A 25,315-nucleotide genomic window follows, 5' to 3' on the forward strand; every position below is an offset into this window, starting at 1 on the left:
CCAAACTAGAACGGTTAAGAGTATAAAGGGTGTTCCTCAAATGGCCAAAGCACCCATTTTCCGGTGAAAGCCTACCATTAACGCTGAGCAGTGACAACACTGGGCAGAGCGAGGCCAGCGTTGCAGCGTCCACCCATCCAGAAGCTGCTCCTACTGTTGCACAAGCGAAGAGGGATGGCCTCTTTCTACAGATCTCTTCCTTTGATCCTCAAACTAATCAGTGGTCACTCATGGAACTGGCCACTGACTGGTGTGGTTGGGGGGAGGGGTAGAGGAGAGGGTGGTGGTGGCCGTGTTGTATGGGTGGTCGAGGTGGTAGTGATAAAGGTGTTAGTGGTGGTGATGGAGGAGGATGTGATTAGGGTGATGGTGCTGATGATGGAGGAGGAGGTGATTAGGGTGATGGTGGTGATGGAGGTGTTAGTGGTGGTGATGGAGGAGGATGTGATTAGGGTGATGGTGCTGATGATGGAGGAGGAGGTGATTAGGGTGATGGTGGTGATGGAGCTGGGGGAGGTGGTTGATGTGGAGGAGGTGGGGGTGGGGATGGCGGAGGAGGAGGAGGTGGTGGTGATGGAGGAGGTTGTATGGGTGATGGTGGGGTCGATGGAGGCGGTGGTGGAGGAGATGGTGGTTGTGGAGGAGGTGGTGGTGGTGGTGGTGATGAAGGAGGAGGAGATGATTAGGGTGGTGGTTATGGTGTTTTGGGTTGTGAAGGCGGTTAAGGTAGAGGTGGTGGTGGTGGTGGTGGTGGTGGTGAGGTGGTTGTGGTGTTCAGGGTTGTGTTGAAAAGACGCATATATAATCCGGGCAACAATAGGGAGTTGTTGGTCTGAGGGTGTGCGTGTAATGAACTCTACCTCATCTTAAATGATGCCACACTCAAATACAATCAATACAAATAATATATGGTACAAGCTTTCCTTAGTTTGAGACATCCATATGGTTTCATATGTGTTATTTTAAATTGTATAACTGATCACTTATCAATTATTATAATGCTCTATATTATTATAAAGCCATCAAATATTATAAAGCTTTATCACAACCTATTATTCTTCCATTTTAATGTTGTTGTTTTCTGTATTAATCCTCGAGTTCGGCTCAGTAACTCAGCTTTATTTTTTAAGAGGCTCTTCCTCAGAGAATAATTTCCGGTAACAGAGCAGCTGCAGCCCCATTTCAGGATAATGGTGCTGATAATGAGTCTTCACAATGGACCTGACATTTGGCACCACTGTGTGCTCACATAACACCAGATTCTAATCCTAGTTATTTTAGGTTTATCTTTTTTCTGCACATTGCTCCACCTGGCAGGTTGCTGAAGTTATTCTACTTCCCTCCTGATGAACTCTGCCACTTGAGTCAAGTTATTTCCTGTAATCGCCATGAACAACAGGTACAAACTCCCTTGGCACGATCACAGTGAAAACATTGCGATTTGAATTAATTCTGAAGAAACACTTATAATGACTTCATCAATTTGGTTTCCTCTCCACTCGTAGTTCCGTAGCGTTTTGCTGCAAAGATTTCAGTTCTGTCATAAATCTTTGAATGTATTTATGACACTAATGACATTGTGATCGAATATTATCAGAAACATAGCATGTCTGTAGCACCTGGGGAAACCGACAAATTGTTCTAATTCCCTCTCAGTCACCAAGCCTCCCTCCGTCCCTCTCAGATTCAGATTCAGTTTCAGATTCAACTTTAATGTCATTGTGCAGAGTACAAGTACAGAGAAAACAAAATGTGGTTGGAGATCCAAACAGTAGTGCAAAATAGCGGTTAAGGTGCAAATTGAACATGATTAGTGCAATATAAATGCAGTATAGTTTAAATAATAGGGTTGGATATTGCAGGAGTAGTGAATACAAAAAAAAGAATGTGAAGTGACGAGGATGAGGATCATAAGATGGATGTAACGGATATCCATCCGTCGTATCCATTTCTCCCTCGCTCTTGCTCCTACTCTCTCTATCTATCTCTCTCTCACTCTCGCTCTCTCCCTCTTTCTCTTTCAAGCTCTCACTCTCTAACGCTCGCTCTCTGACTCTCTCTCTCTCTCTCTCTCTCTCTCTTTCTCTCGCTTTCTCTCTCTCTCTCGCTTTCCTCCTCTGTCTCTCTTTCTCATCTTAGACATAAAAGGCATTAAGAACCTGTTGCTCAGCTTGTACCATCACACCATCAGACAGCTTCCCCAGCAAGTGAAATATGGAAGGAATTTTAACTGTTTTATCGTGAATCTTTCTAAAGTCGCAAGGTTGGCGTGAAAGATTTACACTCGCTTGTAATGGCGTCTGAACACCTTGGAAATGGAGGATGAGAGTGGTGTCAGTCCATATAAATCCATACCGTGTTTTCCATACAGCAGGTAACCCTGATTAAGCCAGCAAAAGTGAAAATACTTTTTGCAAAGAGGAAATAAATTGTTCCACATGTCTAACATAAATTTCAATGTTCAGATTGAAAATGTATCAATCAATCAAAGATCTGATCATATGCTGAACATGACTCAGTTTCTCTGAGGAATTTCTTTGTATAGAGTTGTGCTCCTTTTGAGAAGTTATTTGTTAAGTGACAATATAAAGACTTATTATTGTTAGGGTTAGGGTTACATAAAGAGAGTACATAAACCAATCTGTTGTTCTGGTCGTCCAAGGTCCGAGGGACGGATGGATCACACCGTCTGAAGCTAGTTTACTATTACAGCCACGGTTAACCTCAGCCTTCTATATTGACTTGTGATTCCTGTAACCAATCTATAGGCATACTTGTTATAAGGAATGCACCAACATAGAGCAAAATCGAACACACATGTCAATGCATTGACTGAGACTGAGACTTCAATAAAAATAGATTCAGTCAAACAGACCAATGTAAAGGGAATTTGAAAGTCACGTCTACTTAGTTTAATTACTGCCTGTAAAATACGACCAAGTGTCATTTTTAGATTTTAGAGATTTTTAGATAGTTGATGGCACATCAGGATTTAGTTTTGCAATAATTTCAACCTAAATCAGCAGTAGGCAATAAATTCAGTCAAGAAATCCCTTCCTCCTTCCGGTGATACTGCAGTTGTTTCCATGGCAATATGACTATGGTCAGATCGTTCCTAGATAGATGCTTCAACATAAGCTATCCCTGAGCGTAAATCTCAACATATTCTCATGCATTGTTTACCAACATCAGAAAATGCTCCATAACTACGCTATCAAAGAATAAATCAAACTCCTAGCATGCTCACCTTCTTGGCAGTTAGTCGCAGGACATTAGGTTTTAGTACGTAGTCAACAGGCTGCGGGGGAGTAGGGCTTTCACCAGGGGAGAGGAACTCCTAGGTTCTGTGCTTGGTAGATGCTGAATCCGTTCTGTATTGAAGGCTTTCTGTGTCAAATTAAAGGTCTGTTTAGAATTTTGTTCTTGGACAATAATTCTTGTTTAAATATGGTACCTAATATGTCGACGCTGAAAAATACGTATATTATTTTTGATTGCACTTCAATATGATGATAATGGCTGTTTAATCGGTATGTTAATAGTAACCTAAAAAAATAACAAATCCATTGAATGTGTCGATGTTGAATATGAATGCTCAAAATCTATTCTTCTATCCCTTCTATGATCTATTGCCACCTACTGTGAGATTGTGGTGATACAGTAGACGTTCAAGGATGTCCATTCTACAACTTATTTGAAAACACAAGAGCATTTATTAGTCCATATTAAATTAATTCAGGCCAATTGGGATGCCGTATATTAACTATTCCAACATCTAATGAAAAGAATGTCTCACATGTGTAGAACATTCTAGAATAAACCAATGTGGAACAAATAAACTGATTGTCAAGATTATTTATTAAATTAGGGAGTTTAGAAACACTTTCAGACTATGCAATCAGTCTGGGATTTGAAATATACAAATTAAACAGTTGCAATTTTGAATTTATTATTAGAGTTAGTTATATTCTAATGAACGCTTTCCCAAAGCAAAAATATGTGACCTGTTTATCCCAGCTAGCTTGCTCTGATTCAATCATGCAAAAAGTCTTTAAGTCAAAAATATTATTATATTTTAGTCAAAACATACATGCTTACAAATCTTAAAAATATAACATAGTATAAATTATGAGCACACTTTTAGCTGCAGTATTGTAAATCGTCCCTGTCTACATTGTCATAGAAAATAATTTAATTTCATCGATATCAGCATGATTCCCATTTGGTCTGGAAGGCATCAGCAGAACTGGAAATGCAAGAAAAAACATTTATTTTAATAATAAAGTCTCTATCTTTCAATCAGTGCCCCACGAAGTAGGACCGAAGAAATGTCATTAAAGTAATTAAAGTAGTACTAACACTAGTACCACTGTAAGAATAATTATATTAATGTCAACAGAATAACAAGAGATTTAATTAATTAAACCTCCTGTTTATTGTTAGCATATACTTATTACTGCATAACCTAATATTAATGAATTATTACCTAATGTGCCCTTATAGTAAAGTGTATCCTGTTTACATTTTCCCCTCTGTACGTGTTAATGAAGTATGTCAACATTGGTCTCACTTTCAGGATGTACTGATGTTTAGTGAATAGTCTAGAAATAGTCTAGTGAGCAACGTACCTTCCAGCGGTTTCCACACTCGTTGCACAGCACAAACGTGGTCATGGGCTCATCAGCGCTACGGGTCTGCACCTGAAACACACACACACACAGCATTAGTGATGCGCATATATCAGTCCCCGATGTTAACAGATGTTGCACATGGCGACAGACAAACTGCTATATCGTAGAGGATGTGGAAATGGACAATATTATCAGTTCGGATTATTGCTCCCAGAGTCTCTGCACTGTCCAGTGTAGTGTACAGTCATCCTACCAGTGTGAGTGTGTGTGTGTGTGTGTGTGTGTGTCTGTGTGTGCGTGTGTGTGTGTATATTTGTGTGCGTGTGACGGTGCGTGTGTGTGTGTGTGTGATGTGTTTGTCTGGTGTGTGTGTGTGACTGTGTGTGTGTGTGACTGTGTGAGAGAGTTAGTGAGTCCGTGAGTTTTTGAGTGAGTGTGTGTGTGTGTGTGCCTGCGTCCATGCGTGTATGTGTGTATGTGAGTCATGTGCGTGTGGGTTGAGTTTCCATGTGTGTGTGTGTATGTACCTGGTTGTAGCTACAGTTCTTCTTCCGGCACTTGCTGCACTGCAAGAGGTCTGTGGTGGTGCCTCCGGTCTTGGCCATTTGGTGCTCTCTGATGGCCTCCTGGGTGAGAACGTTCCTCAGCTGCTTCAACTCGTCGCTCGCCATTTCCTGAACACACAACACAGGGAGGGGGGGTGTACGTGTGTGTGTGGGGCAGACCAAATTTGAACAGCAGAGATTCTGTTTGCTGTCTGGTGTGGCCATATGTTGAATAAACCTAGTTGAGTTCATGCAGAGTTATGTGCACAGTACACATAATATTACCTAACATTCTTTAATTTTTCTCTTTTCATTTTACTTAATTTTCTCATGAACCACAACACAAATAGCATGAAGTGCCTTCAGCATGTTATTCCATTCATAAATGCTTTGCTTCGAAACAGGTGCTTCAGGGTTCAACAACTGCCTCAACCCCATGTTCACTTATACTTTGACTTCAGCCACGTGGCTCACACACAACCTCGCACTTCAGTTAGACAGTTAGACACAGAGCACAACGTCTTCGTATCACGCAGTGCCAAAGCGGATTAACAGTGATGAAACCCGATCCCTGAGGGGTTCTGGTGAAGCCCGACCGGCCTTACCTCAGCAGACATGGAGGCTATGCGGGTCATCTCGATGTACCCCGCCAGCACGTTCCGGCGCAGGCCCGGGTTCTTGGGGTCCTTTAGGTTGCTGATGCGGCTCCGGATCCGGTTCTTGTACCTCATGTCGGTGGCCCGGATCTCTTGGTAGATATGTGTCTTCTGGTCAAGGAGGACAATCCATCTGACCATTCAGCCATTACCTTCACGTTAGTAACAGATGGAGTGGTATATTCCCCTTATACCAGTTACGACAATCATTAGCTTATTATTAGTTACTTTCATCCATAACTTAATTGGTTTTTATCAACTTAATCAGCTGAATATTCTCGCTGCTTTGAGTATATTGATTTTGCTGAAATCAAGTAGTCAAGGACATTTTTGATCAATAGTTGTATTTGACTGGTGTTGATGTTGGATTTGTTGGCCATTGCTTTGGAACTGTTAAAAGACATAAGTATCCCGAATTGCAAAATAATCCACATGGATTATTGACAATGCAGGTATGCAAGTATTTAACAGTGCTGTGGTATAACCTCTTATACTGGGTGAAGTTAACATTGAATTGATACGGCCCATTGTCTATCGGCCGTATTGACAACAAAGTCAAACCAATCAATCCCAGAACTGAAGGATATGATCCTCAATGTCCACGGCCATCTGCTCACAGTTAGCACCAAACTCCATGAAGTCATCTAGGAAGACAAAGAAATAGAAGAATGATTCATTTCTGTGCACACCCCAAATAACTTCATAGTGTGTGTCCTATTGTGCAGTGTGCTAAAACAACACCATTATTGAGGCTGCTTAACCCTTGTTTTGTAGTTACCATGATGCCCAACTTACTGTCTGTGCGCAGCGCGGCCGACAGCATCACGATGCACTTGTCCCGGACCGTGTCTCCGGTGGCCAGGCGCGGGGACAGGGGACCCCCCCGTGGGCTGAAGCTAGGGGATAGCGGCCCCCCACAGGGGCTGAAGCCAGGGGACAGAGCCCCCCCGCCGGGGCTGAAGCCAGGGGACAGGGAGCTGGCGGGGCTGGGGGGGGTCTGAGGGAAGTTGGCTTTGGCTCGTTTGCTAGCCGAGAAACATCAGGTTAGTTGGTCAAAGCTAAGCAGACGTATGCTATACATGTTTACAGGGTTCCAAAAGGCTGGTGGAGCTAATCCCAGGCCTGTCTGAATCTTAAAGACCCCATATTATGCATTTTTAGGTTTAATTATTGCATTTTGGGGTACTTCTAGAAAAGGGTTACATGCCTGTATATTAGAAATACCCCTTATTATTGTCACACTTTTCATTTCTGCAAAACAATTTGTGTCTTTCAAAACTGGTCTGATTTGTATCATATTGCACTAAGGCCTCCCTCCCGAGTAGCCCAGTCTTCTGTGATTGGTCGGACGCTTTTTTCCTGCGTTGGCAAATTCACGCCCCCGAGAAGTTGTAAACACTGCAGGTAGCTGGGAGGCGCGACTTTTGCACTTCAGCAGCGTCCACTACACAGTCTGACTTCACACTGTTACGGTAAAGCTCTGCCGTGAGACGAGAGCACCTGGATCATTTTAGATAAGAGCGCCTGGATCAGGTTGGATGGGAAAGCCTGGATTAAGGTTGGACGAGGGTACCTCTCAGGGTCGTCAGTCGAGGGCTTAACAGGGTTGAACGGTTTGGTGCCGTGAGACTCTCTCCTACGGAGAAACAACATCATGAATATGATAATCTCCATGCATTTCGGAATGAGATGCAAAAAACAAATGTTTTATATACATTGAAAATGGAATGTATGCTTTGTAAAGGTGTGAAAGCTTGAACTTTACTGACCTTTCACCTCCAAGTTTTTTCGCTGGCAGTGGGCTTGCCTTCTTGGATTCAGTGGACTCTTTCCTGAAGATGAAACACACCTTTACAAATTGCTTTTCAACGTTACATAGACCTTAAAAAACGTAAGTATTTAGATGACCTGTCAGATTTGGCATCCATCGAATGTCTTTTCACAGGAAGTCCTGGCTCGGAGTCAGAAAAGTCCTTCCTACGGTGAGAAGACACACTTAAAACACATTTTATAAGGCATAAAACAGGAAGACTTTCAACTTAATAAATAATATTTAACTTAAAAACACAAAACCTAAAAATATGTTACATGTACCTTAAAAACACACTACTTGGAACTTAAAAACTAATTACATATAACTTGAAAACTGGTGACATGTAACAAAAAAAAAAAATATATATATATACACGAGTAACCTAGGAGCAAAGAAGTAACCTAGGAGCAAAGAAGTAACCTAGGAGCAAAGACCTGTCCATTTTTGAATCCAAAGAAAGTCTTTTCAAAGGAAGTCCCGCATTGGAGTCACAAGAGTCCTTCCTACGGGAAGAAGAGAAGATGAAATCTAAGCTTAAAACAGGTTATATATAACTTATAAATGGATGATATACAACTTAACAAAAATAAGCAAAAGACTTTAGATGACCTGTCAGATTTGGAATCCATTGAAAGTCTTTTCACAGGAAGTCCCATATTGAAGTCAGAAGATTCCTTCCTACGGTGAGAAGACAAATTAAATATAACATAACAACAGATATGATATAACTTAAAAACACATTTCATAAAGCTTAAAAACAGATAACAATTAACAAGACAATTGTTGACACAACTTAAAAACAGATTACATTAACAATAACTTAAAAATAGATGACATACAACTTAAAAATAGATGTGATAAAACTTTTAAAAAAAATGACACCATTTTAAAAAACTGATTAGATATTACATTTAAAAATGTAGTATTACATTTAAAAATGTACATGTGACTTAAAAAAACAAAAGTCTTTAGATGACCTATCAGATTTGGAATCCATTGAAAGACTTTTCACAGGAAGTCCCGTCTTTAAATCACAAGAGTCCTTCCTATGATGAGAAGACAGATTAAATAAATTATATAACCTTAAAAAACGTTAAGAAATATAAACACATTACATAAAGCCTAAAAACAACCTACAAGAAAATGTTGTAATTTAACTTAAAAACGGATGAAATATAACTTAAAACACACAAAACAATAACTTAAAAGAACTGATTAGATATATCTTAAAAACAGAAGTAATACATTTAAAAGGAAAGTCACATATAACTTAAAAAGATAAGTCTTTAGATGACCTGTCTTTGGAATCCATTGAAAGTCTTTTGACAGGAAGACTGGTCTTGGAGTCAGAAAAGTCCTTCCTACGGTGAGATGACATATAGCATTTAACTTAAAACACTTAACATAGAACTTAAAAACACATTACATAGAACTTAAAAACACATTGCATAGAACTTAACAACACATTGCATAGGACTTAAACTTAGATTAGGTCTAAATTGTACATATCAATTACATAGATAAAAATAGTTGGTTACATATCATTTAAAAATTATTCTTTCCATGACCTGTCAGATTTGAAATCCATTGGAAGCAGTTTAACAGGAAGTCCTGGCTTTGAGTCAGAAGAGTCCTTCCTACGGTGAGAAGACAGTACATCTTGTATCACTTCTTTGTTTAATCAAAGCAAACCATGAATTGTATGCATTTGCGTAGAAAATATGAATTTGCTTAAAACCTAAAGCTTCCCTCCCACAGCACCTGTGCTTCTCTTTCGTCACATCCAACGTGGGCTTTTTCTGCAGAGGTGGTTTAAGATCACTTGAATGTTTCCTGAAACAGAAAATATTATAATTGATATATGAAAGTGATTTTTCTTCTTTGTTTATTCACAAAGCTTATGAAGAAACCTGCTTAACAAAAGTGACAATGAAACACAATGATCAACCTTTAGCCAGGAGTGTAACACCGGTCCATGTACTCAAATTCATCATGCTTTGGACAAAGCTAACCTTTCTTTTTTGACTTCCAGTGAATGTTTTTTGACCCCTTTGCCCTCCGATGAGTCTTTTCTGTAACATATAGAGTTGGTTTTGACTGGTGCCAGCAATAATCTTCCTCTGGATGCAACAGGTTTTCCTCCTTTTTATTTTATCGGTTGTTGTAAACCAGCATCAGCAAGAGATTAATTAGAATAACATACCATGAATGTAACAGTAAATACTTATTTGGGGCTTTAGATGTTAACTATTCCTTAGTGAATTTACAAAACTTCACGTCATCATGACTTCTATAAAGAGCCGCTATGCCTACAATTTAGCATTGAAAGAGACTCTTCTTCTCCAATAGTAACACTAATAATGCACAAACCTAATTTTAAAACCGTTGATAGGCTGACAATCCCCAAACAATGACCCACAGAACCCATTAACACATGGTAAGTCTTGTAAAATGTTTTCTTTTTCATTGAAAAAATTGAAGTTATTAGACATGCAATCAATATTTCCGTTTCAACGATAAATATTGGATCCCCACTATGTTAATTAAAAGTAATATGGCAATGATGATACAATGGAATGCCCTCGACTCCAAAACTCTTGTGGAAACAGTGAAGTAACTTGCGCCATCAGACAGCAACCTTGATGCTTTATCTACCAGCTTTTTTAAGAACATCCTCTGGCACAAGACTTCCTGCAAATAGTTAACAGCTGTCTCCCATCTGGCAACTTTCCGAAAGCTGTGAAAAACACCGTTTTTAAACCTTTTTTATAATAGCTTTTTTTTCTTGGCCTCAAACAGTTGCTATGACAACTTCCAGTCAGGATTTCGACCCCTTCATAGTACCGACAATTATATTTGTTTGAGCACAGACTCAACATTTCAACACTGATGCTACTGGACCTGAATACCGCATTCAACACTCTTGACCACTCAATACTTTTCTTGACAGATTTGAGAGTTTTAGGCCCAATCCCATTTCTACCCCTTACCCCTTCCCCTTACCCCTTCAAAACAAGGGGGAGGGGTAAGGGGAAGGGGTAAGGGTAGAAATTGGATTGGGCCTTAAGCTGGTACAGGTCATATCTACAAGACAGGAACTACTATGTCTCCATTGGTAATTATGTATCTGAACTAACGTGACGTGTGGAGTCCCCCAAGGTTCAATCCTAAAACCATCTTTATTCATGCTCCCACTTGGCCTATTTATGCAAAATAACAACATGTTTACCCTTGTCATGGGAACGACACACAAATCAATATAGTCAAACCAACTGACTATCATCCTATACATCTGCTCTGCCAGTGCATTGAGCAGGTCAAGGACTGGATGTGCCAGAATTTCTTAGAACTATATAAGGATAAAACTGAGATGATTGAACCCATGATCTCAGGGAATCCATGATCGGTGCTAAAGATGCGAGACTGAAAGTTAGCACCTATTTCAACAGCCACATCAAGTCAGTGAAAAATCTGCCTGTTATCCCCTGAAAAACATAACAAGACTAAGGAATCTAGGGAATCATGTCAAAACATGATGTGGAAAAACGTCCATGCATTTATTACTTGTACGCTGAGTTATTGGAAAAAATGGACAACACTATTGTGCAATACCTTTCACCTCAACTGATATTCTGATTGATCTGTATGTTTCAACTTTATTTGTTATTTGTATATTTTATCTTTATTTGTTATATTTATATTTTTTACCCTTCTTCTTTGTAAAAAAAACTTTCGGTTGAGAATCGCACTGTCTTGAGGACATTTAAATTTTGCTATACTATGTGCAATGCCAATAAAGAGAATTCTATTTTATTCTATTTGCAGTCCTTCCAAAAAAAGCTCTTAGGCAGCTACAGCTGCCAGAGGCCCATCAAAGACCAATATGAACACATTACACCAATTCTCAAATTCCTGGATTGGCTCCCGGTATGTCAGGGGATAGATTTCAAAATACTGCGGCTCATCTATAAATCACTTAACCGTTTAGGTCCAAACGTACATCAGTGTAATGCTTTCCTTTATGAAGCCTCTTGATCTTTAACACCCACTAGGACCAGTCAGCTAATTGCTCCCAGAGTCAAAACAAGACATGGAATAGCTGGATTCAGCTGCTATGCAACACATAGGTGGAATAAACTTCTTGAAGATCTGAGACTTGCTCCAACCCTGACTACATTTATATATCAAGGTTAAAAACATTTTTTTTACCCTCGCTTTCTGCTAAACAACAATTTTAACTAATTATTTTATTCAAATTTCTTTCATACATTCTTTAAATTCCTGTCTTCACGTGTTTTTTATAAATGATTTGAAATCCAGTTTGGTAAAAGTCTTTTATGCACTCTTTGAAATCCTATTTTATTTTATTGTATGAAATGTTTTTATGTGATGCACATTGAGCCTGCCTTGTGTATGAATTGGGCTATAAAAATAAAGTTGACTAGTGCAATAAAATAGTGATACAATTTGGATTTCTAGCCGTATATATATGTTAAAGTTTTGACAGTTTCATGTTGCTTTTTACTTCAGTGACAAATCTAACGATTAAATCGGTACTACTGCGTCACGATTAGACATCAACCTTAGATGTTATAAGAATGTGATCGAATTCTTCGGGAGAATAGCAATAGTGCAGTGACTCTGTTTGCTCTCTGAGGTTTGAACAACGGAGCCGGGCGGACCTGTCTTTCTTTAGCGGCTCAGGGGAGTTCTTCAGCGAGGGAGGCTGGCAGTCTGAGGGCTCCTTCCTGCGGTGGCAAACAATGTGTCAATAAACGTTTCATTTCCAGCCTTTCAGGAGAAAGTCAGTGGAAAGTCACGTTTGGCATTGTTGCCGTGAGCGACCGACTACAACCACAGCCCCGTGGTCGGCTGTGCTGAGGTCGGGTGTACTGACTTCATCTCTGCCACCGGCTTCTTCCCGTCCGCAGTGGGATGCTTGGCAGGGGGAGGGGGGTGCAGGTGGAAAGGTAGAGGAGCAAACGGGGCGTTGGGGTCTGGCGGTTCTCTTCTGCATGACGGAGAGAGACACAGCTGCACTGTTCACAGGGAACACGCTGTTGTACACAGTACACACTGTTGTACACATGCCACGGTACACACTGTTGTACACTGCACGTATTGTCGTGCACACGGTACATGCTGTTTTTTGCACCTGGTACATGCTGTTGTACACACGGTACACAGTTGTTTGCATGGTATATACTGTTGTACAATTGGTACATGCTGTTGTATACACGGTACACGCTGTTGTACACATGTTACGTCCTGTTGTATACATTGTACACTGTGTTGTATACACGGTACATGCTGTTGTACACACTGCACGTATTGTTGTGCACACGGTACATGTTGTTGTGCACCTGGTTCATGCTGTTGTGCACATGGTACATGCTGTTGTACACACGCTATATGCTGTTGTATACACGGTACACTCTTGTACACATGGCACCCTGTTGAACACACGCTATATACTTTTGTACATGGTACATGCTGTTGTAAACACTGCACATTCTGTAGTAGAATCAGAGAGGGGATGACAACCGCCTCTTGCAGAGTCTTTGTAAACAACAACAACTTGCAGTTGCAGACCTTGTCGGAGGCGGATGGAGATGGAAGGGGAGGGGGGCGATCGGAGCGTTGGGATCCGGTGGCACTTGCCTGCATAAAAAACATGGAATCAAGACCATGCTGGAGAATGTTAAGCCTTCGGTCACGTAGTTTCTCTCCCCAAAAGAGTGAAACACGCCAGCATCTCTGACCTCTCCTTCTTGACCTCCAGCGAGAGCCGCCTCACTGGGGAGGCGCGGCGCGGGGGGGCGGACTGCGGGGGGCGAAGGGGACGAGGGGCCGACTCTTTGCTGCTCTTCCTCTTCCTGAGCAAATCACAACAGCGCTACAAATCACCAAGATGGAGGCCACGTCTCTCAGTCGCTAGTAGTAAGAGAAACCAGGTTTATTGGGTGATGGTGTGTGTGTTGGGGTTAAATACCAAATGTACCTTTTTTTGAGTGACCCCATCACATTCATGTACCATGCACAACACACTTCCTGTGTAACACTTTTGGTTAGCCAGTGTTTGTTAGCCTGTGTGTAAAACTGTTGTTAAGCCGTGTGTCACTGTTGGTTAGCTGTGTTACACTGTTGTAAAGCCATGTCACATTGTTTGACATGTAACACTGTTGGTTAACCGCGTACCACTGTTTGTTAGCCAGTGTGTGGCGCTGTTGGTTAGCTACTCTGGACCCCCGGGCTCCACTGAAAATGCTTTGCCGCGTCGCCAGAACCATCATGTCAACTTGCCGCTATATCTGCTCCACAGGGAGCGCCACAAACCGTTTCCTTGTGTACTGAAAACAATCACTGTACAAAGAATGATGTAATCGTTTATGAGTGAAACGGCGGGGTATGAACGCTATCACATTCACCCAAACTCTCTATATCTGCACTGGAGCTGAGGGCTCACACGGTTTGAACCTGGGAGTTGAAACTTCAAAATAAAAGCGCACGTTGCCTCAAATCTGCCATCCTTCCATGCAGCGCGACCCATGTGTCTCTATCTCAGACCCACGCATGCACTGTTCCACCACACACGTTCCCCAGCATCCTGACCTGTCCTTCTTGACTTCAACAGAAGGACACTTGGCCGGCAGGGGGGTCGGTAGGGGCCGAGGGGGGCGAACGGGGCGACGGCGGCGAATGAGGGGAGGAGGAGAAGGGCAACGGGTCGGATAGAGGATGCTGCTGTCCATCACTCCTCGCCTGGAGAAGGGAAACAACCAGACTCTGAGCTCTGGTCTCCTGGCAACAGCATAGAACAGCACTAAACCCAGGAACTCCTGCCTCCCGACTCGCTCACCTTTCAAACAGTGGTCGTTGCTCGGGCAACCGCCTCTCTCTCCGTGGCTCGTCGCGGTGTCTCTCTCCCGGAGGCCCGTGCGTCCACCTCTCTAGCCTACGGTCTCCGGCGTGCCTCTCAGTCCCCGCGTTCTCAGTGAATCTCTTCTCTCTGGTCTTGTCGTGGGACCGGAACTTTTCGGGGTCCTCCCTCTTCTCCAGCTCCACCGCTCGTCTCCTCTTCTTCCTCATCTTCTCTGTGTCTTCGTCTCGGTGTTTCCCCCGTCGGGGGGACTGCTGGCGGCCCTCCCCCTCCCGGGGGTCTGGGGGACGTCCCTCTCCACCGCGGTCCGCTCTTCTATCGGGGGCAGGAGGAGCAACGTCTCTGGGCGACGTGCGTCCGTCCGTCCTGTCGGTTTCCCGCTGGCGGTCTCCGTTGGCTTCCCTCCCGCCCGGGTGAGTTTTGTTAACGGGTTCGCTTGCGCGTTTTTCCCTCTTCGCTTCCCCGCTTGTCTTGCTGTGGTCATGGAGGTCTTCGTCTTGATGCCGTTGCTCTTCTTTGTGTTTATCTGAGTCATTCTTGTCAGGCAAGGACTCCCGTGGCCCCCCCACATCCTCTCTCCTTGGGCTGACGAGAGACAGAGCAGCTCATGTCTCTGCTCATCACAGAGCACACACAAACAACCAGTTCCCCCAACAGCCCCACTACAGGGTGGTGCTACATAACTAGAGTAGGAGACTAACTTTTAGATTTTTTGGGCTTTTATGTTGAAATTCTGCTTTCATCCCGACAGCAATAAATGAATCCAATGCACTGACTAAAGAAAAAAAAATGGGTATCTTTGGCTGTCGCAGGCCTGTATAACGCCCGTCCGACCATCCCATTCAACCCAAATGTAATGATTTGATGGCCAACCTGTCTGTCTAACCGACTCCCTGTGCGCACTCTGCCCGATCACTCATTGACTCTTCCAGAAGGCTAGGTAAACCTATTGCTTTAGCGAGTGCCTTGAAGAGAGGGGTGGGATTTTTTCAGTTGGATACTGTCAAATTCTAGCTTACTATGGCTGGTTTCTGCAAATTTCTTACCCTAGCTTTAAGGCTACCTTATTGCCAACCCTAGCTTTAATTAGCATATTCGGAAATAATTGCAGACACAGACACGTTTTTGTCTGTGTCATACATGTGCATAAACGGTGACAGGTTGTGTGTGTGTTTGTGTGAGCACGTATGGCTGTCTTGCTATTTTAATGTTATACATTTCCGTTATTTCCGTAGTTTCCCGTCTAATAACAGGAAAGATGCATACCTGCTGTCTGTCTCAAAGAGGTTGGGAGAAACCGCTCTCTTACTGGGGCCCACACCGTTCTTGTCATCAAGTTTCTCTTTCTTAGGCTCGGCAGGTTCTGTTAGAAAGAACCCACCAACTAGATTGTTGATGTCTACGTAAACGTGCTATTTCATGAATATATGTTCTCAAAATGTTAATTTCACAGAAATGGTCAAAAGAACAGAACTACTCACCTAAAAGCCTTTTCCAGTCTTTAATTAGAAACTTTGCTAAGGCGATGACCTCTGCATCAGAGCAATGTTTCCTGATGTTGTTCACAGACATGCCAATCCTGGTATCCTAACAAAGGAAGAGCTCTGAATGAGAACAATGCCTGGTGCTTAAAGCCCAATGAAGGCTGACATGGTCATTGTTTAGCGTTACTCGTCGCTTAAGGTCAATCAATATTTTGACTGTATAGTTTGTCTGTGTGTCCAAGCCCATACCTGAAGAAGTTTGACAGTCATATTGAAATCATTCAGCTCCTTCAGAACGTCCAAGGCCCCCTCCTGTAAATACAAAACAACGCAGCATAATGGAAAATCCATCAGTCAATATTCATAAAACTATTCATAAACCTTTGGAATACATTTGATCATAGTTGGATTCGCTTAATGTATGATGTGTACGAGTGAATAGGCATATATGTATTATACAAATGTTTATACAAAACACTTGCATTTACAGGCTTTGAATTGCAAAAACAATAGGTTGTCTCGCAACTTCGTTGCTTGACACCCAATGAATGCGAGGCGTACTCGAGTTGAAGGCAGTGTGGCACCAGAGCTTACAGCGAGCGACCGGAGAACTACATCAACGACCTTGTTTGCGCGCAATATTTTGTTTACCTTTCGTGGGGACGCTTCGAAGCACTTTTTGCAAATAGTCAAAGCGAGTGGACTAATGTTGGATACTATTCAACAGTTGTTATAATCTTGTGCTCATGTTTGCAGGGAGTCATTGTCCGAGCACAAAATCTTCATAATCCCGTGTTTAACGTTTTGACAGTTTGCAAGAGTGCATTCGACTACTGACACCTGTTGACGATAACAATTTGAGTTTTTTATTCCTCATATTTAAAACAAAACGTGTGAAGAAAACACGCCTAGGCCTACGCCCACTACACAGCACGACGTGACAGGAAAACATACGACCTGTTTCAAAATATCTCACCGTGTTATTTCTAGACACCATTCTGTCCAGTTTTTTTGCGATGCGGACGAGATCTTCTTCACGTGTCATCACGGCATTAGTTTGGATGTAAGCGAGCAAGCAATCTTTTATTGAAAGCAAAGTTCAAACAGAGAAAAATATGAAAAGTTTGTCTCGGACATGAATTGAGCTTTACGCACGGCACCGTCCATTGAGCGGAGGGGCGCGTCCTGCTGCTGACCACCTGGTCAACGATTCAACGCGACACATGACAACAACTAAATATAGCGCGTAGTGGAGGCCTGGCGAATACCACTTTTAAAAGTTACATAAAAGTTGATAGTCGTTCTTTTTCAGTGAAAGATAAAAAAAAATAAAAGGGAATGGAAAATGCATATGACTCGACGTGTATAGAATTACAAACGTCACTTCGGATATCCGTTCATTTATTTATTTATCACGTAGGCCTATTTACATTTTTATAGAACCTGTATGCACATGCGTGATGTGGACGCTGGAAAATAATCCGTTACTGTTGTGATCCAGGTCAATGTCTAATTATTAATCTGGCTAAACTGAAAGCAGTAGACATGGTGCTATTTATTTACAGTAGCCTACACGCAGATGTACTGCTGCTCTGCCAAATACCACTTGCATTAAAGCTAGTGGGGCTTCTGTATAATATGTTATTGGTTTTAATGTACAATAAACATACTTTGTTACACATTGCATAGTTTTGATAAACATTTTCGGATTTTCGATCCTGCGTGAAATTGTGCAAATTCACCACTAAAGGGCGCTGTTGCACAAGGAGTCAGAAATATAACAGCGGGTCCGATGACCTCATGCTTGGCGCTTGGCACGGCTCTGGCATGCTCTGGTACAAACACACGACACGGTCAATGCCTGCACGTACCCTTGGTGGCATTATATTATTTTCTATTCTTTTAAAACAATGCTCAACGTCAGTATGTATTCCCATACATTTCCATGACCACATGAAGCTGTATATTGTCTCAGCATTTGGGCATTAGAGGAAAGCATTAAGAATGAGGGGTTCCTATGGTTTGGGTTATTTTTTTTATGTTTTTTGGTAGACTTATGGGTTTCCTAGTTGGGTTTTAGGGTTAGGTTTGAGGTTCTAACGCTGATATAAGGGTTGGAGTTTCCTATGTGTTGGATTTCAGTGTTTCGTTTTCAGTTATAGGGTTGGGATTTAGAATCACTTTTTTCCTCAACTTCAAAAGTGACCCCCCTAACCCTAACCCTCATTGAAGTTAACAGTCAAACCGAAAACCGAACCCCAACCAATATAAACCCCTAACCCCTACCCTAAAACTGATAACCCAACCGATATAAACCCCTTATCCCAACCTTAAAGCTGATAACCAAACCCTAAAACCCAACCCATACAAACCCCTAACCCCAAACCTAAAAATGCATATCGTAAAATATGGAATAGTTTGGTAAGCTTCAATCAAGTAAATATGGGGTTAAACGGGCCACGGACATGGGACATACATGACATTTCCTTTTGTATTTGATGATGTGGAATTGGAATTTAAGGCAAAATTTGTGAAATATGACCTAAAAGTGTAATGAAAGAACAGTTCATTACAAATTATTGACCAGCAAGTATCAAATAAGCACCTTGCTTATTTAACGACATTTGAAGAAACGTAATTGTACAAATGTAAAATGTTATAGCAGGATCAGTAACATAATTTTCTGTGATTAGTCTTACATTTTATACCAATATTGTCTTCCGGTTAAGTTCCTCATTAACTAACTTTATTTTCATTTATTCTTATTTTTTTCTCACATTTCTTCCACAATGAAGTACAGCCAAATAAACACAGACAAAGGGCTCATGGAGTGATCATCATCATAAAACTTTTATTTTGAAACCAAAACTGGTTTCCTCCAGATTCTCAATCTCAAGCTCCTGCAGCCGTTCTCCGGAAGCTTCTACAGTAAAGTGTTGCATAGGTTTGATCTCTGCACGGAGTGGGTGACCAGGACAAGCTGCTGTGTCAGCCCCCCGTGAAACATTCACTTTAGAAAATAATGAACATTATTAATATATATTAATATATAGCCTGCCAGAGAGCTGCTCCGTTTAGGGTTCTTCTAATGGTGAAGTGACTTAAGAGCCACGGGATCAGTGCAGTACCAACAATATCAGTCCACTATCCTTTTCAAATGAAGAGTGCACTGCTGTTCCTAAAGTGACCCATCTCATCATTACCAAATAGCCTACTCTTCAGACTACAAAGTGGCCTCCAGTGCTTAGCAGTTTTCATGTAAGGCAAACCAACACACGGCTCATCCACGCATTGTAGGCTACTGCAACACCCTCTGTGACAGCTGGCGGGGCTTAAAACGGCAGACTGTTTTTTTTTTTTTTTTTTTCTCCACTGTTATCTCATGAAGAACTAGATCTTACCGACGGCCAAGATACCACCTTCTGTGTTTTGCCTCCGACTGTCTGGATGTTCGTTGATGACAAATAATTTATTTTAAATACGACCCAATGGATGCAGAGAAGGCCAGGGAGATGAAACATTGCACCGGATGAAAATAAAGCATAATAATACTTTGTTTGTCTCTGCAGAGAGACCGCAGTAGGGCTCAGATGAAATTACTCTCTATTACAAAAAGGCTGGGTAAATATAATGGCTTCAAGCCAAAATCCAATCCCATCTTATTACATTCTCTAACCCATTCTTGCTACATATTCAGTGTATTTATGGTTGGTTTAGTTACGTTTTTTTCAAAAAGTATTTAGCGTTTTTATTTATAATTTTTTACCATACACCAAAGGCATGAAACTACACGTTATTTAAATACTTTGTGAATTTTGTACTCTATATACAGTGGATTGTGCAAAACATTGAGTGGCACTGCTGTTCCATACATTTGTGCAAATAACTGAAAACATAGGAGATCTGCTATTTAGATCTACGGTGTATAAAAACTAAAATACTAGTAACACCTCTCCGGCTTAAGTCACTCAGTCACATCTCTATCTCAGGACCCTTAGCAAGCTCGGAATCTAGCTCGGAATCCTCTCTCTCGCACTCTCCCTCTCACTATTTCTCTCTCTTTTCCCCCTTTCTCTTTGGCACATTCTCTTTCTGGCACGAATGTCTTGCTGAGACATTTAAAATACTGCTTCTTCCGGTTCTTCATTGTGGGGAACCCATATTTCCACTCCATCCACGGCCGAACCCTCCAGACTCGTAGTGGCCCTTCGAGATGTGGTTGCTGCTGTTTGACTTGAGTAGAGATAGAACTCACACGCACACGCACACACACACAAACACACATCGTGGTCAATGGGCCTTCCACAGAGGGTTGTGGTACACCCATCCTTCCCCCTGCAAACACACACACACACACACACACACACACACACACACACACACACCAGAGTGTAGAGGGAAAAATGGTTACTTCATCAGTTTTTACCGCCCTGTCAGCACAATTCAGGATATGGTTAATCCACCTGTCAGTCAGGTTTCTGATGATGTGCCCCTTGCTCTATTCCACACAGCTTCTATGACAAATTGGAAGCAAAAATATAAATAAAACCTCAGCACACCTTTGGATAAACACCTTGCATGTGCGTGCAGGAACTAGTGCAGAGCTGACCTGTCCATTGCATTCATATGCCAGGTCTGGTGCATCATAATAATAAATTATTAATAATAGAGATATATATATAGAGCTGAAGAGGACGTGTAGCAAGTATTCGTGCGCTGGCATCATAGTGAAGACCCTTTATATGCTTTTAACCTTTGATGTTTTTTCCACCTGTAGATGGCAGCAAACTCACAACATTTGTCTTCTAGCGTTACCAACAGTAAAATGTACTTCTCTCAGATCCATCACATCCTTCTTAAACATTTGTCATCCATTTCACACCCCTTACATTCATTTGAAATATTGTGCTGCTTTAAATTTGCTGTAGCTTGACAGGCAAGATATATTCACCAAACCAGTCGCAAAAGAGATGCCCTCATTGGGCAGAAATAAGTCGGAAGCGGTCTGAAATTAGAACTGACAAGTGCAGTAAGCTAGAATCTAATATTCTGAAAGAGCATTTGCTAATGGATTGCTTAAGATTGAATTTGTATTTGTTACTTGATCAACACACACAAACTGCAATGATATTTTATACCTAAAATCTAACCTACGACAGCACCTTTAACTCTCCTTCCCTGTGAGTGTGTAATTGCATGCTGTTGTTTCCCGGTGTTTGGCTGCGTGTTGGCTCACCTCCTTGATGAAGTACTTGGGTTTCCAGGGCGTCTTGGCGGCCGCCCTCTGCTTGCCCTCGCTGCGCTGGCGCTCCTCCAGCCGGTGCTTGTGTTCCGTGGCGTCCTCCATGTTGCCCGTCTTTAGCGAGGCGGTCACGTGCTGCCAAAGACGCCTGGACACGGAGAAACAGACAGACGCACGGACAGACGGACGGACAGATGGACAGACAAACGCACGGACATACAGACGGACATATGGAGAGGAGGAGAGACACACAGATGACCTGGATGAGCTCACAGGTTGACATTTGCTGGGTTAAACAAATTTAAAATCGTGAGGTCAAAAAAACTTTTTCCACTTGTCTACCAATGTATTACTGTCGTGAGGTCGGGGGGTTTGCCCTACCGTACCGTACAGAGAACACGGCTATTCTGAGAACTGAATCAAAACCTAAAGAGGAAGAATAATCTGTACATATATATTGTATATATGCAATGCAATATGATCATGAGATGAACATGAACATAGGAACCTCCCCTCCTACTGCATTCTGCAAGAGCTTATATATACAGCACATAATTACCATTCCCCATTGGGGGGGGGGGGGGTCTGGGGGTCTATGCATATTAAGGTAAACTAGTACGGTAGAGCAGTTTGGGATCAGTAGATAACAAATCACACAACACTGTGTCAGGTGACCAACACCGATATTAGTCCGCCGCGACAGCACCACCTTTGGTGAAACACCGGTAACTGCAGGATGCTTTGAATTGTCTTAAGGATGCAGTTTGGTTCCCCTTTAATGCAAGTTTTAGAAAAACAACATCATGGACCTCTTCCAACGGGAAAAACCCTCAGAACTATCTGGGCGTGATGCCCCGACGCCGCCATATGGTCGTTACTCCGCACCGAAACCTCAAAAGGCACTTGGAAAGCGAGCATAAAGAGTGTGACAGAAAATGAAAGCAGGAAAAGGGGGCAGGGAGGAAGAGGAGGAGTGAAGAGGAGCTGCAGGCTGACGACGGTGTGGAGCGGCCAGATGGTGGAGTGATGGGAGGAGGCAGCTGTAGCAGAACTCATCTACACTGACGTTGGTAATCACTGCTTTATAACTTGCCGATGAGTTAATTACATCCTGACCCATCCCAGCCCACTATAGAATGTATAATTATATCCCAGCCTTCTTATGCCCCCAGAGTCTGAACAGGACATGATTAGAAAGCCGGGGGGGGGGGGGGGGGGGGGGGGTAAGATGTACTGTGTGTACACTAAGTGCTATGTGAACCATGTATACTCTACATACTGTGTGTACTGTTAGTACTGTGTGTACGGTCTTACTGTGTGTACTGTGTTACTGTGTTTCTGTGTGTAGAGTGTGTGCTGTGTGTAGAGTGTGTGCTGTGTGTACTGTGTAACTGTGTTACTGTGTGTACTATGCGTACTGTGAGTACCGTACAGGTTGGATGTGTTGGGTTCCAAGGGGCAGCTAGCTCTAGCTTAGTGAAACACCATGCTAGACGGTCAATGAACCACGTGATGCTGTGTTTAGTGCAGCACTACAGAGTAAACCCCATGCTCGGAGTCACACCCAGATCCAAGGACAGCCTGGAGTCCACTCACCGCGACTCGTATTGGCTTTGCTTCTCCAGGGGCCGGATTTTCTTCTTGATGATTGGCAGCTTGGTGGTGTCAATCACCTTGGTCTCTCCGCTGCTGTAGGTGAACTCCAGGGTGCCGTTCCATTCGCCCTGGGCCTTGCACACCACAGCCCCCGTGTGGTTGTTCTTCACCTCCGCCGTCACTCTGTCAACAAGCCCGCCACAGAGTGTCAGTCAGTCAGGCTGAGAGAGGGTGAGGAATGGTAGCTTCAACGCATTTTCCCGTTCTCGTTTTTCCTATGAGCTGTGCTGGTTAAGCGAAGAATAAGCGTGAAGAATGAGAAGCCGACCAGACCGAACACGAAGAATGTAACAAAGCATTGACCAAAACAATAGACCCCGACACACACATACACACACACACGCACAGATCACCCCCCCACACACACAAACTGATCATCCCCACCCCCCACACACACACATCCTGTCCAAACACACACACACACACACACACACACACATCCTGCCCAAACACACACCCGCACACACACACACACACTCACTCACACACACACACACACACACACAAACACACACATACGCACACACACACAGTCACCCACCGGTGAACCTTCCCTCCGTAGAAGGGCTTGGTGTGGAAGTTGATGGAGGCGACATAGCCAGACTTGTTGCAGCTGATGGTGGCCTTTCCCCCAAGCTCCACCCAGGGCACCGTGAGGATGGAGCGGGCGTAAGCACACGGCAGCGTGAACACATACTCCTCGTCATGCTCCAGCAGATACAGGACCCCTGGGGAGGGAGGAGGAAGAAGAAGAGGGCAAAGCGCTGTTAGATAAATCACGTGGAATAAGCTCACATTCCATTTCACGCAGGTGACCCTGTAGCTCCTGACCAGTCGACTGTGTGGACATCTGTGTGGACATTGAGCATCGCAGCGTCAAAGGGGAAGTTGGCCAACAAATCGCTTTGTTTGTTTTGGGACAACACAATTTTGGTGAACATTTCAGTGTTATTTTTGACTGCTCGTAGTGGTCATTTTCTACTGGCTATGCACCCTAGCCAGCTCGAGTATGGGGTGGGTTTTGACAACGTTCTCTCACCGGCTCTGTTAGAGTCTGTTAAAACTTTGCGTTTGCCTCTGATCGCATTTTTTTCTCCTGTCGAAGTTAGTACCCATCAAGGTTTGTTGGGCACTACCCGTCAAGACCTCTTCGCAGTGGGCCAGTACGGGCCTGAAACCCCCGGGCCAAAAAAGGGTCCCACTACGGCCCTGGTAAAAACAAATGCAAACCAACCCAACCTAAATCGAAGAAAGAGAAACACCACAAAGAGTGGTTTCTCTTTTCAACTAAAAGAGAGAAGGTCAGGAAGTGAGTTGTATTCTGCTGCCAAAGCAAGAGATCCATCACTCAGTCCCTCCCTTACTACGCTCCCACATCAGTAATCAGATAAGCAGCTGCAACATCTGCATGCGGTCCAGCGCTCCCAAGGTTAAGTCGATTTAAAGGAAGACGGTGAATGCCCTTGCTGATTTCGTTGGGAGATTGTAGAGAACATGGAACAACGTTGAAACAAATCACTGCTTACTGTTTTGGTTTCTCTGTGGCCACTATCCCTCTGTGTCATGTCCTTCTAGTTGCATCAGTGCCCCTTACAAACTCACTGTTCAGATGTGTTATTGTACCCATCCCAGCCACATAGAGATGGGCAAAATGGGCCATCATATACGAATGAACAAACACTGCACACACACAGACACTAAAATCTCACGCACACACACGCACGCACGCACGCACGCACGCACGCGCGCACGCGCACACACACACACACACACACACACACACACACACACACACACACACACACACACACACACACACACACACAAACACACCTTTTCCCTGGGAGGTTATATAACAGACAGCTGTCCTGTTCCCACGGCACTCGCAGGGCTCAGAGCTCACACATCCATGTCCACCTTCCAGGACAAGAGGAGGAGATAGACACTCTAGTCTCTAGCACCCTTCTCTCTCTACAAACATCTGTGTACTATGAAAAACTCTTAGAGGCCCCCATGCCTCAACTTGGGGTCTAGTGCTAAGAATGAGTGTGTGTGTGTGTGTGTGTGTGTGTGTGTGTGTGTGTGTGTGTGTGTGTGTGTGTGTGTGTGTGTGCGTGCGTGCGTGCGTGCGTGCGTGCGTGCGTGCGTGCGTGCGTGCGTGCGTGCGTGCGTGCGTGCGTGCGTGCGTGTGTGTGGTTGTGCGTGTGCATGTGTGTGTGCATGTGTGTGTGCATGTGTGTGTGTGTGTGTGTGTGTGTGCACTTATCTAATGGGTTTATGCGTCAGACAGCATTACATGGTAAGTATACACATTTGTAAACTGACAGCTGATTATAAAGCGCCAGATTGACTGCAGAGTGCGGTGTGAGGGATGCTGCACTACAGTGGCAATATGTCAGGTTGCCAGG

General features: G+C 43.1%; 2 protein-coding genes across 7 annotated transcripts in view; both read right to left on the minus strand.

Annotated features, from left to right (window-relative positions):
• Nucleotides 1–3,840: 3,840 nt before the first annotated feature.
• On the minus strand, nucleotides 3,841–17,223 carry LOC132467410 (transcription elongation factor A protein 3-like). Of its 6 annotated transcripts, none has more exons than XM_060064678.1 (26): nucleotides 16,986–17,223; nucleotides 16,259–16,321; nucleotides 16,007–16,112; nucleotides 15,792–15,924; nucleotides 14,505–15,110; nucleotides 14,258–14,407; nucleotides 13,408–13,521; nucleotides 13,238–13,306; nucleotides 12,543–12,656; nucleotides 12,328–12,393; nucleotides 9,658–9,717; nucleotides 9,407–9,478; nucleotides 9,214–9,282; nucleotides 8,941–9,006; nucleotides 8,623–8,691; nucleotides 8,255–8,323; nucleotides 8,080–8,148; nucleotides 7,741–7,809; nucleotides 7,602–7,664; nucleotides 7,406–7,468; nucleotides 6,628–6,857; nucleotides 6,415–6,476; nucleotides 5,782–5,931; nucleotides 5,159–5,305; nucleotides 4,629–4,700; nucleotides 3,841–4,246 (listed from the first exon to the last, which is right to left on the minus strand). In XM_060064678.1, the coding sequence occupies exons 1-26, from the start codon at nucleotides 17,052–17,054 to the stop codon at nucleotides 4,238–4,240; spliced, it is 2,829 nt and encodes a 942-aa protein (XP_059920661.1). In that variant the 5' UTR covers nucleotides 17,055–17,223; the 3' UTR covers nucleotides 3,841–4,237. The 6 variants fall into 6 exon arrangements, with proteins under 6 accessions (XP_059920661.1, XP_059920662.1, XP_059920663.1 ...); XM_060064679.1 differs by having other exon boundaries at nucleotides 15,792–15,888; nucleotides 16,986–17,222; XM_060064680.1 differs by lacking the exon at nucleotides 13,238–13,306.
• A 1,609-nt stretch (nucleotides 17,224–18,832) lies between these two features.
• The window catches only part of LOC132467529 (oxysterol-binding protein-related protein 11-like), a 47,183-nt gene continuing 40,700 nt past the window's right edge, over nucleotides 18,833–25,315 (minus strand). Inside the window, exons 10-13 of the mRNA XM_060064860.1 lie at nucleotides 23,449–23,635; nucleotides 22,848–23,030; nucleotides 21,246–21,399; nucleotides 18,833–20,344 (exon numbers count right to left, since the gene is read on the minus strand). Coding sequence (XP_059920843.1) covers nucleotides 20,300–20,344; nucleotides 21,246–21,399; nucleotides 22,848–23,030; nucleotides 23,449–23,635 — 569 coding nt within the window. The 3' untranslated portion in view covers nucleotides 18,833–20,299. The remainder of the gene's footprint in view (nucleotides 20,345–21,245; nucleotides 21,400–22,847; nucleotides 23,031–23,448; nucleotides 23,636–25,315) is intronic.

The sequence above is a fragment of the Gadus macrocephalus genome, chromosome 11 (assembly GCF_031168955.1).
Source record: "Gadus macrocephalus chromosome 11, ASM3116895v1".
NCBI lineage: Eukaryota > Metazoa > Chordata > Actinopteri > Gadiformes > Gadidae > Gadus > Gadus macrocephalus.